This window comes from Leucoraja erinacea, chromosome 1 (assembly GCF_028641065.1).
Source record: "Leucoraja erinacea ecotype New England chromosome 1, Leri_hhj_1, whole genome shotgun sequence".
NCBI lineage: Eukaryota > Metazoa > Chordata > Chondrichthyes > Rajiformes > Rajidae > Leucoraja > Leucoraja erinaceus.
The window spans coordinates 86,764,741-86,784,787 of NC_073377.1; the positions used below are offsets into that span (position 1 = coordinate 86,764,741).

The following is a 20,047-nucleotide window of genomic DNA, read 5'->3' on the forward strand; positions in this document are numbered from 1 at the left end:
ATTGTCTTTCATAATACAATGAATTTGGAAAGACTGCATGAGTTGCTTATGTAACTGAGGAGAGAGCTTCCTTTCTTCTTCCCCCCCCCCCCCCCCCCCCCCCCACCCCCCACCAGTCACTGAAGAAGGGTTTCAGCCTGACTGAAACTTTGCCTATTTCCTTCGCTCCATAGATGCTGCCGCACCCGCTGTGTTTCTCCAGCACTTTTGTCTACCTTCGATTTTCCAGCATCTGCAGTTCCTTCTTGAACATTATGGAGGGCACTGTAAATACCAAGAGTAGTAAGACACACACATTGGGCAGGTGTGATTGCACTTGTGGCAAAGAGCATAGCAAGAAAGATAGAAAAATGAGAAAACCATGCATTCTCGACTTGGCTGGTTCATGGCAGATCTCCTCTTGCATGCCTGTGCACTATAGCCTTAGGTAACTTTATCTGTCCTTGGAAATTTCAATTGACCTATCGTTCACGTTTATAGAAGAGGTAAGTATGGAATGTTTTTAGGGGAGTTAAGTGTGCAATCAGTTCACCTCTCACCAAACTGCTCAAGAAAACCACCCAGGTCACATTATTTTGTGACAGTTACCTGATAAATCCCCCTCCTCAGACCAGTCTGAAGAAGGGACATGACCGAAAAAGTCACTTATCCATGTTCTCCAGAGATGCTGCCTGACCCACTAAGTAACTCCAACACGTTGTGACCTTTTGAGTAGATCAGCATCTGCAGTTGCTTATTTCTATCCAATAACAGTCTTTGTCCAGAGGTGCTATCATGGTATTATTGGTGAAAATCAAGCTAGGAAACCAGAGCAGCCTCTGTTGAAGTACCACATACCAACTCATATTGAGCAAATGTCATACAGACCACCTTTCTCAATGAAACTTCCCACATTTGGATTACACATGGAAAGTGACGAAGAACATTGTTTCTGAACCGCCTTTAGCATATTTAATCCCCACACAGCTGATCCTTCTAAACACACCTCTGTCCATTGGATTTAAAATGCCAACTCTCCTCCTCCTGCACCAATTTTAGGATTATGTTCCCTTATACCCTTTATTAAGTGGGAGTGGCGGCGCCTAATGGCAGCGGCTCGACTACAGTCGTCTGTCTTTTTTTAAATTTTTTGTCTTGTTAAATGTATGTCTTTGAGTCAGTTTTTATTATTTTTTTTAGCTGTGTATATGTGGGGGGGCTGTGGGGGAAACCGTTAATCTCTTCCCTGTGCGGGGACCCGACTATTCCCTGTCGGGTCTCGGATGTCGTTGGGCCTAACATCGTGGAGCCGGCGGCGACCTCCGGCCGGGACTAACCTGAGGGCTCCAGTTGCAGAGCCTGCGGAACTGACATTGCGGAGCTGGCCAACTTCGGAGCGGGAAGAGCTGTGGTGGCGCGCGGCTGCGACCCGACTTTTGAAGTTCGGAGGCACCGGCCGCAGACCCGGTGGACGGGAACATCGGGAGCTCCGTCCCTGGTGGGAGTGCTTTTCCGAGCTCCGCAACGGCGACTTCTCCCTCTGGAATCGCGGGTTTAAGGACATGGAGCCAGGGCCTAACATCGCCCGGCGTGGCTTAAACGGCCTCAGGACTTACTATCGCCCGCCGGGGGCTTTAACATCGGAGCCCCAGTTCGCCTCGACACTGCAGTTGGACTGCTGAACCGCGGGAGAAGGAACAAAGGGAAGAGATAAAGACTTTGCCTTCCATCACAGTGAGGAGATGTTGGAGACTCACTGTGATGGATGTTTATGTAAACTGTGTTAAGTGTGGGTCTTGGATTGTGTTTGTAATGTAAAAAAACTGTAGAAATGGAATTTCGTTCAAACCCAGGTTTGAATGACAATAAATAGCATTCTATTATTTTTAAGCATATCAATTAGGTGATGCAATCAACGTACATGTCAAGGTACAATAAGCTGTGAATTTAAATTAACCCTTTAAGGCTTAGTATTATTCCAGTAAACAAGTAAATTAGTTGATCCAAAGTCTGTCCATTTTTCTTGCAATGATCTCAGTCTTTTGCTGAATTTTGCTGTTAAAAATCTAAATGGATGCAAGTTTCTTGAAATGACTGTACAGAGAGAGGGACAAGGAGGGGAAGGGATGGACGAGAAGGGGCAGAGAGGGGCAGGGAGAGGCAGAAAGAAAGTTGCCAATAATTTCTTATTCGTTTCTAAATATCCAAGATTCTGTGATGAGTCAGCTACTGTAAGGTCTCCAAGACTGAACTGCCTAATTAGTTAATTCCCAATCTTCTCAAAACACATTCTAATCAGCCCTGTATAATCACATTCAGTCAGACTGCCTTGTTGTCCTCAAGTCCCATGTCTCCACCAAAGCTAGGTCTCGGTTATTCTATTTTAAAAAAAGCTTGTGTTTTTTTTAGAAAACCACTTTATAACTTGCCTTCAGTTTCCTTCATATTTTATGCCATAAGTATAAGATTCATCAGTAAAAGTATTTTAGCACCTATATCTTAATTTATCAAACCAATTTAAATTATTACAGAAGCATAAACTGTATTTCTGGCAAAAAGGAGAAACAGTTATTGACAAATTAGAAAATCAGGTAATAGCATGAAATTTACTTAATGCATTCTGCAGGTTAATTTGGCGAAGGCTGAATAGTATGTTGCTCTATATATCATTTTCCTGAGATGTCAGTGTATAAATCAATGCTGACGCAGATCCAGCGGCCTCTTAAATCATTTCTACTACCTAAGCCCTGGAACCAGCAGTTCGGTGAGAAATATTTAACGCTGCACTTCTTAATTAAGTTTGTTATCCTCCTCTTTGCAATTTGTCTCTATTTTTATATTGTTAATAGTTAACAATACATTCCATAACACCTCATAGTCCAACATTCCTCATGTTAAGGGAACAGCAAAGCGTGCAGTATCTCCACCCTTGACTGAGAATGATTAATGGGTATTGTTGGAAAAGTGAAGACAGAAATGTTAGTATCACTATCTAAGAGTAGAGGGTGAAGGAAGTTTTCAGACATTAATGTGCATTCTTTCAAATCTGCAGAGTTTTAAATAAATGGCGCACAAGTATCATATTCAAGCCTTTACCCCACTGCGGCTCAATTTGACGTGTTTCATTCCTAATTGCCAGCAAACCTTTTACTCTCCTGAGTTTCAATAACTGGCAGAGTGAACGAAGGTGGTTAAAAATACAAATGATATGGCCAAATTGTCAAATACAAAAATAACGAATATCCACCACCAAACATGTGCAAGCTGTCAACTGTAACAATTGTTCCGTCAATTAAAACAATGTGCCCTTGTTGAATTGTACAAACCAGATGGGATGTAACGAGTGGGAGGTTAGGCTCAGGTGTTGACAACATGGTAGAGTTTATGAAACGTTAAACATGAACCTGCCTGTAAGATGGTGTTATAAGAGCTACATTTGTTTCGTAAAAAGGGAAGAAGTTTGTGCAATAAAATGTGGAGGCGTCTATCCTTGCTCATTCACCTACATTTTTAACGAAAGCATCAGAAATGCCTTAAGCCAACAAGGAAGCTAGTTAATGACAACAAGGTGATTTTTTTTTCATTCCTTCTCAACAACCTCAAACTAAGAGAAAGAGTAGGAAACCTAATTGCCTCAACAATGGCATTGTACTCTTGCAAGAACACCGAGGGGCAATGAATTAACACAACGTTCCTAAAAATACTGAAGCACATTTATGTCTTATCTAAGAACTATACTTTCAATACTCCTTCAGATTGATCATGGGTCACAATAACAAACCATTCAGATGGGAATTAATGGCAAAACCAATGTCTCAGAAGTATAAGCTCAACAAGAAGCCAACGTCTTCAAGCAAATTTGGCATAAGAAATGTATTCCTAGAAATTGAAATTTTTGTGCTTAATTTTACTGTGTAAATCACACATAAAGGGCATGTTCTGCATCTTTGAAAGCAATTGTGCCCAGGCTTGCATCCGACCAGGATGCATCACCCATGGTCAGTCATGACCGTGGGGGGGGGCCTACTATGATCTTTATCGTTAGTAACTAGCAGATCAACAAGCAGTATTGTAAGAAGTGGGTAACAAAACCAGAGTGATTTAAAGGGGTATAGCTAGAAAATTGTGTTGTGTTCTGTATATTCCACCCCCCTCAGCAGTTATTTTAATATGTGGAAAGGGCTTTTCACAGAAACCCTTACTTCAGATCGATGCAACCATACACTGAATGCATTTAGTCTATCGAGATCTTTCTCTGTGGCCCATAAGCGACCAATGCCTGTGCTGGCCTAGAGTCTTTAGATTTTAAACTTTAGAGATACAGCACGGAAACAGGCTTTTGGTCCATCGAATCTGCGTCAACCAATGGTCGCCCTATACACTAACACCAGTCCTACACACAAGGGACAATTTTACCGAAGCCACATAACCAACAAATTTGTGCATCTTTGGAGTGTGGGAGGAAGCTGGAACACTCGAAGAAAACCCACGTGGCTACCGGGAGAACGTACAAACTCTGTACAGACAGCACCTGTACTGATCAAACCTGAGTCCTTGGTGCTGGTGCGCTGCTGAGGACAGACTCCTTGTACAGATACCAATTAACTTTTAATTCAGAATTTCATTCCCTGTTTTAAATAATCATGTAACAGATCATTCCGTCTCTTTGAGAAGGATGAAGGGTTTTTTTTTTCTCCACAAGACAGCAATAGGAAATAATTGCACATAACTGTAAATAATTTAAAGAGCAACATCTACAATGATTGGAAGAAGATTTGGCGAGTTAATTGGCCACTGTAAATTGACCCTTGTGATAGAATCTGGGGCGAGTTGATGGGTATGCAAGGAGAACAAAATTGGATAAGTACAGGATTGGTTTAAATAAGTGTTTGATTATTCGGCATGGACTCAATGGGCAGAGGGACCTGTTTCCTTACTGTCTTGTCACTTTTTACTTTAATAAAGCACTAACTAATATAATTCTGATTCAAACAGAGATTACCAATAGTTTGGATTCATTTAAGATTCTCAGAGGAAACAAAATAATTATGATCAGCACTGGTGCATATAGTGAGAGAGTGGAGAGTTTGCTGATGGATGCCTCAGCTAATGAGGAATGTCCAGGACGATTCCTCTTGCCAACACTCAGCAGACATGGTTCCGGAAGTGGCGGCGCTGCCCTGCAGCTGCGGCTCGCCTGCAGTCCTTTTGTCTTTTCTTTTCTTTTTTGTTTTCTTTTTGTCCTGTTTCAGTTTAGTTTATTTTGATTGTGTATGTGTGGGGGGTGGGAGAAACAACCATGTTTTAGGTCTCTTCTTTCGGGGGGGGATGCGAGCTTTTCTTGTCGTATCCCCCGTCTTCGTCAGCGCTGAGGCCTATCGCGGAGCTGGTGGCCTCCAACTGGGACTGACCTCGAGGCTCCGGAGGCAGGGCCAGGACCTTCGAATGCGAGGCTGGCCGACTTCGGGGCTGTGGTGGCGTTGCGGCGGCGGCGAACCGACTTCCAACCCGACTTCGGAGCCTCGGAGGCTCGGCCGCGGGCCCAGTGGGCGATATTATCGGGAGCTCGCAGGTCCCAGGTTGGTGATCTGTTTTCCGGAGCTCTCGCAACAACAACTTCATCCGCTGGGCGGCAGCTTCGACCGCTCGGGGCCGCGGAGTTTGAACCGGCCCGTTCGCGGAGCTCGGATTCAGCCGAGGGACTTACCATCACCCGTTGGGGTCGCAACATCGGAAGCCTGGATCACCTCAACGCAGAGGGAGAACAAGGAGTGAAGAGACAAGGACTTTAAGATTTTTGCCTTCCATCACAGTGAGGAGGACCTGGTGGACTCACTGTGGTGGATGTTAAATCTGTGTTTATTGTGTGTTTTGTTATTTTATTCTATGTTATGACTGCAAGGCACAAAATTTTGTTCACAGCCTGAATGACAATAACAGATACTTTACTTTACTTTATGTGAAGAGGGCAGAATAACTGAGGAAAAATGGCAGTGGCAACACACATGACAAAGCTTACCCAGCACCCTAGTTGTATGATGTCTGTTGAACACAGTACTCATTATAAAAAAGACAAATTAATACCATCACTGAATCAACCCACATTTTTATTATGTTGTTGCTCTTCAGTGTGCAAGGACCAACAAAACTTAACAATAAATCAGTAATATTCTTGCTACATGCCTGCTCAGAAAATGGCTAATGTTGCATATGAACAAAACACATTCTTGAAAGGGAAGCAGGGTCCCTGCCAAATCGCCAGTTTCTTCAGTCTGAAGAAGGTACCTGACCTGAAACATCACATATCCATTCCCTCCACAGATGCTGCCTAACCCACTGAGTTCCAGCATCTGCAGTTACTCAAATGTTGCATATGACTCGAGCTCACCCAGTCTGCTAAAGAAGCAGAGCCAGAAAAACTGAGGGTGAAGATGGCTGAGCTGTTGTCACTAGAGAGGCATTGCTCAGCAGACCAAGTCAGTGGATATTTTTATGGCAGAGATAGATTCTTGATAAGTACAGGTGTCAGAGGTTATGGGGAGAAGGCAGGAGAATAGGGTTAGGAGGGAGAGATAGTTCAGCCATGATTGAATGGCAGAGTAGACTTGATAGACCAAATGGCCTTACTCCACTCCTATTGCTCATGACATGAGATGCTATGGCTTTCATGAAAGCCCAGAGCCAGAAGAGAAAATTAATTCACTCTGTGGTTGGTGTATCAGAGCCTTAAAGATGGCTGGCAACATAAAGGCAGTAAGAACCATGATGATGACTGTGTACTAAAAATATGATTATGAGACAGATTTATGGTACTTGGGTCCTGTTATCAATCAATGTCTTTTGCCCATAAACTTGTAAATCTATGCAGCGCGCTTCAAGTCAAATCTCATGATTGAGTAAATTTAGAGACAAAAGCAGGCTGCTGCCTTCAGAAATGGAATGAGACATATTGATTAGTAGGACTGGATGTTACAATCCCTCAGGTTTTTCACTACAATTGACATTTGGTATTCTTGGGGATGACCACTAGGTGATTTGCTACCAATCAGACACATCTTCAGTTGTGTACCTCAACGTCACTGGGTGTTTCGGCCTTTTATCACAAGACACCCTCAGTCGAGGCAGGCCCACCGCAGGGTGATTAGACCCGGGTGTGTGTCTTATGGTTAGCCTCTAGATGGTCACGTGGCAGCCCAGACAGCATCTTTCCTCTTCAGCCACAAAATATATGGGGAGGAACTGCACTTGCTCCTTTTCGCCAAAGGTGGACATAAAATGCTGGAGTATCTCAGCGGGTCAGGCAGCATCTCTGCCAAGAAGGAATAGGTGATGTTTCGGGTTGAGAAGAAGGGTCTCTACCTGAAACGTCCCCTAGTCCTTCTCTCCAGAGGTACTGTTTGACCCACTGCATTACTCCAGCACATTGTGCCTGCTTTCTTCAGAAGGTGCCTTCCCTCGAGTATTTCCACAGTGCACGCCGATGGAAAGATCTAAGACTGACAAGCTAAATGGTAAGTTGGAAGTTCCATCAGAACATGATAAATTGAATGTCATGGCCTCCTTGACCAGAGGTTATAGCTCTATAATGAAGCTCTTACACGGATTGCGTAAGTACACGTAGCAATGAGGTACGAAAAGTACTGCGTGACCAATTAGTGAGGAATGAAGATATCAATTACTAAATTCCCCTACCCTCTGCATGACAGGTGTCCCCTGCAAGGTGCAATGGCTCTGGGTGACAACTGAGCATTAGGTGCAGTATCTCGATCATCTGGTTGGCCTCTGTCAGCTTTTCACTGACTTTTAACAGGTTTTAAATGTCTCTGATTGTCAAAAGTATTGAAAGTGCATTCAGATAGATATAAGAAGAAAGCTAAACATTTTAATTTTTTTAAATACAAATTAAATCATTCTGAAAATAAGAATGAACAATCGAAGATATTAAAACAAGCTAAAATATAATTCAAATACATGTAGTTATCTTTCCCCAAAGAGTTAACAATCCCTTTTGAATAAACAAAGTCATTGCTTGTACTGGGCTGGGAGCTGGGATGTATAGTATACCTGACCCCTCTCCCTAACATATGAAATCTCCTCTGCTGGAGGAACCTATTGTAGCAAGGTAGCAGGAGATCAAAGGGGGCAACACAAATGGGGCAGCACAGCAGCGCAGCGGTTGAGCTGCTGCCTTACAGCGTCAGTCCCATATTCGATCCTGACTACGGGTGCTATATGTATGGAGATGGTGCGTTCTCCCTATGGGAGGGTTCTCTCTGGCTGCTCTAGTTTCCTCCTACACTCCAAAGACGTGACTTTGGTAAAGATTGTAAATTGTCCCCAGTGTGTAGGATAGCGTTAATGTACAGGGGTCGTTGGTTGGCATGGACTCGGGTGGACTGAACGGCCTGTTTCCGTGCTGTATCTCCTAAAGCCTAAAATATAAACATATGGCTTTTTGGAGATTTTGGGCCTCCGCGCTAAGTTGAGCAAGAGTTGAAGACTGAAACCAGCTGAACTGCGAGCGGCCGATAGCCCGCAGCTGGCTAGAGGTAAGCAAGGATCAGCCCCGTGTGTTCTCACTCTCATTTGGCCATATCTTCCCAGCAGAAATATTTCTATAATGGAAGTGAAGTGAAGACCTGAAGTGAAGACCAGAAGCACCAATAGACGGCGACGCGTCCGAAAGCACCGCCAGGGATGCAGAGATGGGTTAAAGGCCAGGTTAGAGCTAGCCCCACACAGGGTAGCGATTCCTAGCCTTTTCCTCACCAACGTGCGCTCACTAGCAAACAAAATGGACGAACTCCGGCTAAGGATCACCTCCCACAACTGGATCAAAGACTGCAACATCCTGATCTTCACGGAAACTTGGCTCAACATCAAAGTTCCTGATAGCGCCATCCAGCTAACGGGGCGTCATTTACTCCGAGCGGACAGGACAACAGACTCCGGTAAGACCAGAGGTGGGGGTCTGTGCATTTATGTAAATAAAGCATGGTGCACGGACTCCACCATCATCGAGAGTCACTGCTCAGCTAACCTTGAGTTCCTCTTGGTTAGATGCAGACCGTTCTATCTGCCCAGAGAGTTTACCTCCACTGTTGTGACTGCAGCCTATATCCCTCCTGATGCTAATGCCAAGCTTGCAATGAAAGAGCTGCATACTGCCATTAGCAAACAACAGACTCACAACCCCGAGGCAGCCTTCATTGTTGCGGGTGACTTCAATCACTCTAACCTGAAGACTGTACTCCCCAAATTCCACCAACATGTCTCCTTCGCCACTAGAGTAGACAAGACACTGGACAAAGTCTACACCAACATGGCTGAAGCTTACAAAGCCGTCCCCCTCCCCCACCTTGGTCAGTCTGATCACGTCTCATTGTTCCTGCTCCCTAAGTACTCCCCACTCATCAGACGGGTTAAACCCACTGTGAGGACAGTTAAAGTCTGGTCAGAGGAAGCGGACTCCACACTTCAGCAGTGTTTTGGAAACACTGACTGGAAGGCGTTTGCAGCCCAGGCCACCCTTGACTACCACACGGACATTGATTCCTACACATCCTCTGTTCTGGACTTTATAAACTCCACCATCAATAGTGTCACCTCCCTCAAACGGGTGACCATATTCCCGAATCAGAAGCAATGGATGAACAGCGAGGTCAGGCTACTGCTGAAAGCACGGGACACCACTTTCAAGTCAGGCGATGCTCGAGCCTACAGTTCATCCAGGGCTAACCTGAAGAGGGGCATCAAGAAGGCCAAGCACTGCCATAAGCTCAGGATTGAGGAGCACTTCAACAACAACTCCGACCCCCGACGCATATGGCAAGGCATCCAGGCCATCACGGACTATAGACCCACCAACACCACCCCCACATCCAGCGACGCCTCCTTCCTTGAGGAGCTTAACCACTTCTATGGCCGCTTCGAAGGGACAATCTAGAGACAGCCATCAAGGCTGTGCTACCTGCCGATCACCAACCCCTCACACTCACCCCCTATGACGTGTACGTGGCACTGAGTAGGACTAATGCACGTAAAGCTGCTGGCCCTGACGGCATCCCCGGGCGCGTCCTCAGGGCCTGTGCTGCGCAGCTGACAGACGTCTGGACTGACATCTTCAACCTGTCACTTGCCCAAGCAGTTGTCCCCACGTGCCTTAAAACCACCTCCATCGTGCCGGTGCCAAAACACTCCACTGCGGCAAGCCTCAACGACTTCCGCCCAGTTGCACTTACTCCCTTCGTCACCAAGTGCTTCGAGAGGCTGGTCCTGGCACACCTCAAAAGCTGCCTACCCCCCACATTGGATCTCTATCAGTTTGCCTACCGCAAGAACAGGTGTACAGAGGATGCCATCTCAACGGCACTTCACTCCGCCCTCTCCCACCTCGACAACAGAGACACTTACGTAAGAATGCTGTTCATCGATTACAGCTCAGCATTCAACACCATTATACCCTCTAAACTGATCACCAAACTCGGTAACCTGGGCATCGACCCCTCCCTCTGCAACTGGATACTGGACTTTCTAACCAACAGACCCCAGTCTGTGAGGTTAGACAAGCACACCTCTTCAACCCTCACCCTGAACACCGGCGTTCCACAGGGCTGTGTGCTGAGCCCCCTCCTCTACTCCCTCTTCACCTACGACTGCACACCTGTACATGGTACTAACACCATCATCAAGTATGCAGATGATACAACGGTGATTGGCCTCATCAGCAACAACGATGAGTCGGCCTATAGGGAGGAGGTCCAGCTCCTAGCAGCATGGTGCGCTGACAACAACCTGGCCCTTAACTCCAAGAAGACCAAGGACCTCATTGTAGACTTCAGGAAGTCTAGGGGCGGCACGCACACCCCCATCCACATCAACGGGACGGAGGTGGAACGTGTTTCCAGCTTCAGGTTTCTGGGGGTCAACATCTCCGTTGACCTCTCTTGGACCCACAATACCTCAACTCTGGTCAAGAAGGCTCACCAGCGTCTCTTCTTCCTGAGGAGACTGAAGAAGGTCCATCTGTCTCCTCAGATTCTGGTGAACTTCTACCGCTGCACCATCGAGAGCATCCTTACCAACTGTATCACAGTATGGTATGGCAACTGCTCTGTCTCCAACCGGATAGCACTGCAGATGGTGGTAAAATTTTCCTCGCTCCCCTCTATTGAGTCTGTCCAAAGCAAGCCTTGTCTGCGAAGTGCGCTCAACATTGCCAAGGACTGCTCTCACCCCAACCATAGACTGTTTACCCTCCTACCATCCGGGAGGCGCTACAGGTCTCTCCGTTGCAGGAACAGCTTCTTCCCTGCGGCTGTCACACTACTCAACAATGTACCTCTGTGACTGCCAAACACCCCCCACCCCCGGACACTCCTCCCAGAGGAAAAACACTATGACTGTATGCATGTAAATAGATTTATTTATTGAAATCATATTCTATGTCGCTCTTCCATGGAGATACTAACTGCATTTCGTTGTCTCTGTACTGTACACTGACAATGACAATTAAAGTTGAATCTGAATCTGAATCTGAATCTGAATCTAAAGGCAGTGTGACCTGGAAGGCACTTGGATGCAGGTTCTCAGCCTTTACCTAGTACAGTACATACAGACTGTGGCATAATCAATCACATCTGGATTCACAACAGGCAGAAAGCCACAAAGGTACTCACAAATTCTTTATGTCAACAGCTCCTCGGAAGGCCTTTCTCGGAATAGCATGAATGTGGTTTTCACTCAAGTCACTGGAAGAAAATAACAAGGGAACAGGATTAACATGGCTCTCAGAGGGAATTCAATTAGGCAAGAATGTCTGCATGCACAGCGTGGCTGAATCAGTAACAATGATTCACTTTCTCCAATCATTTGCACCACATCATCACCTGCACAGCCCGTTTTTGTTCTCATCAAACATTCTGCTGCATCACATTGAAACGCACAAATTAAAATGCACTGAAAACATATCTGACTTATGACAGATAAAGCTAGAGCAGCACTGGTTTCCCTTTCGCAAAAGTGAAAAGAGAAATGTCAAAATTCACTGGATTTTTACTTTGCATCTGTTTATTTGCCATTCACTCGGGAAAGTGCAGCACCTGGAATAAACAGCTTGGATTGTAAAAGCCTTGTTTGCTTGTCCACGTTTAGTGTGATGAATGTGCAGAAGGAGATAGGACCTGTTTGCTGTGATTCAATTTTCAAGGCGTTTTAAGTAATCTGTAAAATGCAATATGACTGCAGAAACCCTGACAATAAATCCTACTGCTTCAAATGAAATAAGACCTTGTTATTGTTATAATAGCTCAAGGTAAAGGTATTAACCCTTTTTTCGCCAAAACGCAACTCTAGATTTTCTATCATCGCGATTGTTTATTTAATTATTTGCAATGCTTTTACAAGGAGTTAGTTAATTTCAGTTAATTAAAACACAAGCTGCCTGGTAAATGAAGAAACATTTGGTAAATGAAGATGCCGGTTTACAAAAAAAGACACAGCGTAGTAACTGTAGTAACTCAGCGGGTCAAGAATAATCTCTGGAGAACATGGATAGATGATATTTCCGCCTTCCACAGAGACCACTCCCCCTGCAACCTCTGGGTTCCCTCATCCCTTTTAATCCAAACCAGCCCTTCCCCATGTACTTTTCTCTGCAACCACAGATGAAAAGTAGCACCTGTCCCAATATCTCTTCCCTCACCTCCATCCACAGACCCCAGCAGTCCTTTCAGGTGAGATCGAGATTCACGTGCACCTCCTCTGCACTCCTCTCCACCTCCAATGTAGAGGAGACCACATTACTGATGTCCTGGGCCTCCTGCGTGCCAGAGTGAGGCCACGCACAAACGGCACCTCATATTACTTTTGGCTACCTTATTTCCAATGGGCTAAGAATTGAATTTCCAATTTTTGGTAACTACAAAACCATCCCCCTTTTTGTCCCAGCTCACCTCCTTTCTTACCCTCCCTCTCTCCACCTTGTCCTCACCTATATAGACTCATACCTATTTCTCCCCTCCCCCTCCATTCCTTCCTCAATCCTTTTGCCTTCTGCCCTTAGTCCAACCATCTGCCTCTCAGTGCCTCCTTAACCTTCATCCATCTATTACCTGCTAGGCATTTGCCGGCCATCCCTCTCTTCCAGCTTTCTTTGCACCCCTCTCCCCTGAAGAAGGGACTTGGCCGAAAACATCACCTATCCATGTTCTCCAGAGATGCTGCCTGGCTCACTGAGTTACTCCAGTACTGTGATTGTTTGGTAAATATCTTATAATGCTTTGCTTACCAATTTAATCATGATTTAAAGTTTTCTTTGAGGTATTATTTACTACTTCAGGTCTGCCAAGCAGGAAATTATATGTGCATTTGACAGACTTGATATCGTAAATATTATCATTTTTTCATATATATAATTTAAGGACTAATCTTAAGTGATTTCATACTGTAAATGGCTCCCATCTGGCAATTATCAAGTAAGTTATTCAAGTGAGTGAGTGGGAATGTCGGCAGGTTTGTCCATTGTGGGAATGGCCAGAGACTAAACGTGATCTTGTCCTCCACTCCCAACCAAGGTTTAGTTTAGTTTAGATATACAGCGCAGAAACAGACTCTTTGGCCCACTGAGTCCGCGCCAACCAGCGATCCCCGCACGCTTACACTAACCTACGCACATTAGGGACAATTTACTATTTTACCAAAGCTAATTAACCTACAAACCTGTACGTCTTTGGAGTGTGGGAGGAAATTGAAGATCCCGGAGAAAATCCACACAGGTCACGGGGAGAAGGTACTAACTCTGTACAGACAGCATCTATAGTCGGGATCAAACCCGGCGTTGTAAGGCAGCAACTCTAACTCTGCGCCACCGTGTCGCCCAAGTGAGTAACTGGAATTCGGATGCAAGATCCCTGGCTCACTTGGCGTTTTAGTTGTGGCGGAGGCAGCTCTAGTCAATAACTGCAAGTTTCATGCTGTTGCGCATGGTCTTCTGATTCAGTACATGACAGGGACTGAACGTTTGCACGTTCTTCCTTTGTCTTCATTAATCTAATGCTAAAGAGCAGCTTCTCAATTTAAGACCGATTGTGAGATTTCACACGGAAGATACTCGCACTGAGGAACTACCACAACTGATTCATGGTATTGTCAATCATTGAAACAGTTGAATATTCAAACCACTTGCAATCAGATCTAGTTTAGTTAGTTTAGTTTAGGGATAGAGCGTGGAAACAGGTCCTTCGGGCCACTGGGTCCGCGTCGACCAGCGATTCCCGCACATTAACACTACCCTACACCCACTAGGGACAAATTTCACATTTACCAAGCCAATTGACCTACAAACCTGTGTGGCTTTGGAGTGTGGGAGGAAACTGAAGATCTTGGAGAAAACCCATGCAGGTCACAGGGAGAACGTACAAACTCCATACAGGCAGAGATATTTTTGCTTGATGTGGAAGCTGTACCAATACCGGACGCCATTCCATACTAGGTACAGTGTGGAAATCTCAGAGTTTGGGTGTAATTGAGATAAATAATAAAATCCAGTGTGCATTTCAGTACCACAGTATAAAATATCTAACAATAATTTCCACTCTTGTCAAAAGAGATCAACAACATATCTGTCAATAAGGTGTGTGATTGTTTGTGGCATTCAATTACAGTCACCTAAATTTGTCATGCGGAGCTTTACAACAAGATATTAATGATTCAATGGCACTACAAATTTTGTTCTTGATAGGTGCAAGAAGAAACTTGCAATTCCTCAAATGTGTGACATTGTTGGATCGTGCAAATAACTAACTGGCATTTCAATGGCAATGGGTGCTGAGAAAGGGAGTCTAATGCAACAGCGTTACAGTCTGAAGAAGGGTTCCAACCCAAAACGTCACCTATTCTTGTTCTTCAGAGATGTTGCCTGACTCACTGAGTTAAACAGGCATTTTGTGTCTATCTTCTTGTATATATATATTTTTTAACGGAAAATAATGCAACTGAATTCATATTGAATGTGAATGGATTGGGCTGGTTCCAATCCCCAAGTCTGTTATATAGGTGGATAAAGCAACCCCTTGGTTTCTTTGTTGTTAATCTCACTCCAAAATCTATGTGTGATTGGAACTAGCCCAACCCATCCATGCTCAACATGAATTCAGCTGGATTATTTTCCATAAAATACAATTTGCAGAATAAAAAGTATATTTCACTGATTAATCTTTTTAACAATAACTCCTGTCCCATCCAGTATTTGAATAGGGCAGTGCCTGGTTGTCCTGACATCTTCTATTACTTACCAACACAAGCAAATGTGTAATCCAGGAGCAGTTAATCTCTGACTCATTATCAGACTTTGCCACGGTGGCTTGTCAATAAAAATAAAAGCAAATTAAAAATGTTACCAATGCATATAATTTCCTATTCATGATACGAACACTAATGTTATTATCTTCTACCCTGAATGAATGTCAGTTTGGTGCCAATGAGCATAACTGTTGTCTCATTGTTTATGACAGCAATGCACCTCTTTAATCATTCAACAAAATATAATCAGGGTTTGACAACTTTACACAAGTTATAGTTAAGGAATCTATCAAGCAAATGATTGATCTTCACTAATAAATTAGTAAATTATTCCATTCGAAAACCAAAAAGGAGTAAAAGTCTGAAACACTTTAAAGTATCTGAACAAATGGCCAAGATTATTAGCACAATACCATTCCTCCTGAATTGTCAAAGCAATATTTATTTATAATAGAATATTTCACAGGGCGGCACAATGGTACAATAGTGAAGCTGCTGCCTCATAGCACCAGAGACCTGGGTTCAATCCTGAGTTTTCACGTTCTCCCTGTCACTGCATGGGCTTCTTCCGGGTGCTTTAGTTTCGTCCCACCAAGAGCGGAACTCACTATCAAAACATGGAGGGGACGGGGGACACAATTTTTTGGCGGCCGCGCGCGCATGTGCACACTTACACACACGCTCGCGAGGCTTCGGAGCAAAGATTATAGAGGAGCCTCAATCCGGCGCTAAATGCAGCTCAGCTGTGCCTGTCTCACCGGGTTAACCAACAGCCCCGTCTGGACTGACAGGATACCAGCGCTGTTCTCCGCGCTGGCCATATTTCCTGCAAGCCCAGGCAGGTTAACCTGGCGGGGATTTTGCCCACCTCTCAAAACATGGGGGGGGGGGGGGGGGGGGGGGGTACCATCTGCCCCCCCCCCCCCCCTGGTTTTCCACCCCTGCATCCCACATTTCAAGTGCAAGTTTGTAGGTTGATTGGCTTCTGTAAATTGCCCCTAGTGTGTAGGATGCAGAACTGGGATCACAAAGAACTAGCGTGAACAGGTTAGTTGACATGGACTCGCTGGGTTGAAGGGCCTGTTTCCTCACTGTATCTCTCAATCTCAAAAACTAATGCAGCTTTTAAACGAAATATTTAAATCACCTACACACTAGAAACATAGAAAATAGGTGCAGGAGTAGGCCATTCGGACCTTCGAGCCTGCACTGCCATTCAATATGATCATGGCTGATCGTCCAACTCAGTATCCTGTACCTGCCTTCTCTCCATACCCCCCGATTCCTTTAACCACAAGGGCCACATCTAACTCCCTCTTAAATATAGCCAATGAACTGGCCTCAACTACTTTCTGTGGCAGAGAATTCCACAGATTTACCGCTCTCTGTGTGAATTATTTTCTTCTCATCTCGGTCCGAAAAGACTTCCCCCTTATCCTGAAACTGTGACCCCTTGTTCTGGACTTCCCCAACATCGGGAACAATCTTCCTGCATCTAGCCTGTCCAACCCCTTAAGAATTTTGTAAGTTTCTATATGATCTCCCCTCAATCTTCTAAATTCTAGCGAGTACAAGCCAAGTCTACCCAGTCTTTCTTCATATGAAAGTCCTGCCATCCCAGGAATCAGTCTGGTGAACCTTCTCTGTATTCCCTCTATAGCAAGAATGTATTTCCTCAGATTAGGAGACCAAAAGTGTACGCAATACTCCAGGTGTGGTCTCACCAAGGCCCTGTACAACTGCAGTAGAACCTCTCTGCTCCTATACTCAAATCCTTTTGTTATGAATGCTAACTTCCATTCGCTTTCTTCACTGCCTTCTGCACGCCTACATTTAATGACTGGTGTATCATGACACCCAGGTCTCGTTGCATCTCCCCTGTTCCTAATCGGCCACCATTCAGATAATAGTCTACTTTCCTGTTCACCTATCACATGTTCTCCAGAGATGCAGCCTGACTGAGTTACTCCATCATGTTGTGTTTTTCTTCATAAACAACATTTAAACCTTGTCTGCAGTGAAATATTTTAGAAGAATATCGTTATTAGCATGAGATAAGCTTGGGTTAAATTTGTTAATATCAGCTTTCTCAACATCATAAGATCATAAGTGATAGGAGCAGAATTAGGCCATATGACCCACCAAGTCTACTCCACCATTCAGTCATGGCTGATCTATCTCTCTCTCTAAACAACATTCACCTGCCATCTCCCTATAACCTCTGACACCCTTACTAATCGAGAATCTATTTATCTCCGTCTTAAATATATCCACTGACTTTGCCTCCACAGCCTTCTGAGGCAAAGAATTCCACAGATTTATCATCCTCTGATGAAATAAATTCCTCATCTCCTTCCTAAAAGAACTTCCTTTAATTCTGAGGTTATGACCTCTAGTCCTAGACTCTCCCATTAGTGGAAACACCCTCTCCACATCCACTCTGTCCAAATGAGGTCCCCCCCCTCATTCTTCTAAACTCTAGCGAATATCGGCCCAGTGCTGTCAAGTGGTCATCATGTGTTAACCTTTATTATTAAGAATTGCAAACAAGATTAAAATGTTTCTCCATACTATCTATTCCTATGGAACAACCCACATCTACAGGTATCTTCTGCAGTGTGGGAAGTTGGTTCACAGCCGCATATACAACATGAACCATTACAAACAGTTTCAGGGACGGGAATGTCATGGTGATGACCTGTACTGGGATTCAAGAGAGATTCCTAAACATGAAAGCCTATCAAAGAAATGTTGATATTTGGCCAAATTCTGTAAATAAACATGCTCTTTGGTGTAAGCCAGCAGTTCTTCGAAGATTGGACACAAAAAATGCTGGAGTAACTGAGCGTCCCGCTCAGTTACTCCAGCATTTTTTGCGTCCAATCTTCGATTGTGTCCCAAGGCATCGTGACGAGGCAATGTTTCCCCATCGAGAAAAACATTTTTTACACAGAGAGTGGTGAATCTCTGGAATTCTCTGCCTCAGAATGTAGTTGAGGCCAGTTCATTGGCTATATTTAAGAGGGAGTTAGATGTTGCTCTTGTGGCTAAAGAGATCAGGGGGGCATGGAGAGAAGGCAGGTACAGGTTACTGAGTTGGATGATCAGCCATGATCATATTGAATGGCGGTGCAGGCTCGAAGGGCCGAATGGCCTACTCCTGCGCCTATTTTCTATGTTTCTATGTTTTTGCAGGGTGAACGCAAGCCAACGCTGCAGACTTCTTCATTTCTCAGAAGGTCACATGCCATAAGGCCATAAGTTATAGGAGCAGAATCAGGCTATTTGACCCATCAAGTCTACTCCGCCATTCAGTCATGGCTGATCTATCTTTCCTGCCCAACCACATTCTGCTGCCTTTCCCCCATAACCCATGTTGATGAATTAGGCACTTTGTACTTCATAATATAATTCTCTACAGACATATTGGAACACAACGCAGGCAATTCACTACTCACAACCTAAAAATATTTGGTTGTAGTTCCACTTGTAAGGGTGTGTGCTGCTCCCTGGGCCCATAAGGTGAATTGTATTGAATGAGCAGATCATAAGAGGCCATTATCAGACTTGCCTTGTATTATGGCCGCTTCTCTAGAGTTTCCCCAACAAAGTTTTAAAGGGCATGTTACTGGAAAAGAGCATCAATCAGAGAGGAGAGCACAAACAGTGAGTTAGATCAGTGTAGGTGGATAATTGGATGGTACAAAGAGCTAATACAATGCGGTTTAAGAGGAGTACAGAATTTCTCATGTGGCTGTTTAATACGTTATCTCAAGTGGACATAGAAGAAAAACATTGGTTGAAACTATAGACTTTCAATTGAAACCTTTATGTGCCTTGTCTGGTTATCCCTCTGCTAGCATAGACTCTCTCAGTCCTTAGTTGTATCACTGAGAATGTATGGTTGGTAATGTTGCTTGATTATCCTTTGCACTCAGTAGCAATAAATCCTCCATTGATGGCACACTGCCCGTTAATTTAATTACGCAAAATTTTATTTTTCTCTCTAAGGCAATGGTCGTGGACTCCGAATGATGCAGTCATAAATCTCCACTGGTATCGGCTGCTTTTAAAAATACCTTTAATGAGGAAAACCCTTGAGACAAAACTGTAAATGTAACTAGAATCAGACAGCAAAAGCCACAGATTGGGCTACTGCTTGTACACTGGTAAAGATAACCCTTGCCAAATGCTCAACAAAGCAAAGGTGCCAATGCAGAACAGGTGCTGGACTTGAAGAAACTCAGCATAACTTTCCCCCTTTGTTTAAAAAAATGATGAGATGGGATCATGATATTTCCCCCACAGTGATCTTCGCTTACTTTAATTCCTTTTCCAAGTTCCTCAACATGCAGTTAGTTCTACCAGCTTGGCTCATCAATTAAGATAATTCTTGGTGCGGTGGGGGGCTGAATATATGCTCAAATAAGCCACATTATCAAGGAAAAAATACAAGCAACTAGTTGGCCCATAATCATTGCTCTCAGTGACAGCAGCCCATTTGGATGGTTTGACGAACCAGGAAGAGGTCAATCACTTCCATGCTGTATTCTGCACTTTGAGGAAGGAATCCTTTCAGATGAGTTCAAGATCTGGTGTATTAATAGCAAATCCAGAAACAAATTGTGATCCATCAAAAGCAGATTTTACATGTTACTTTGCACTGCCTCATGAAAATAGCATTGCAACAGAGACATCCTACAAATTGAACATGCATTACCAATAAACTTAGGTCCCTTATTCCAGATTGCCTGTTGGCTATTATTCA

The 20,047-nt window shown here is 44.3% G+C and overlaps 1 protein-coding gene across 1 annotated transcript in view; it reads right to left on the minus strand.

The window, feature by feature from the left end:
* Window positions 1–20,047, minus strand: part of slit2 (slit homolog 2 (Drosophila)) — a 413,897-nt gene that overhangs the window by 163,959 nt on the left and 229,891 nt on the right. Inside the window, 1 exon segment of the mRNA XM_055638334.1 lies at window positions 11,658–11,729. Within this exon segment, the coding sequence (XP_055494309.1) occupies window positions 11,658–11,729 (72 nt within the window).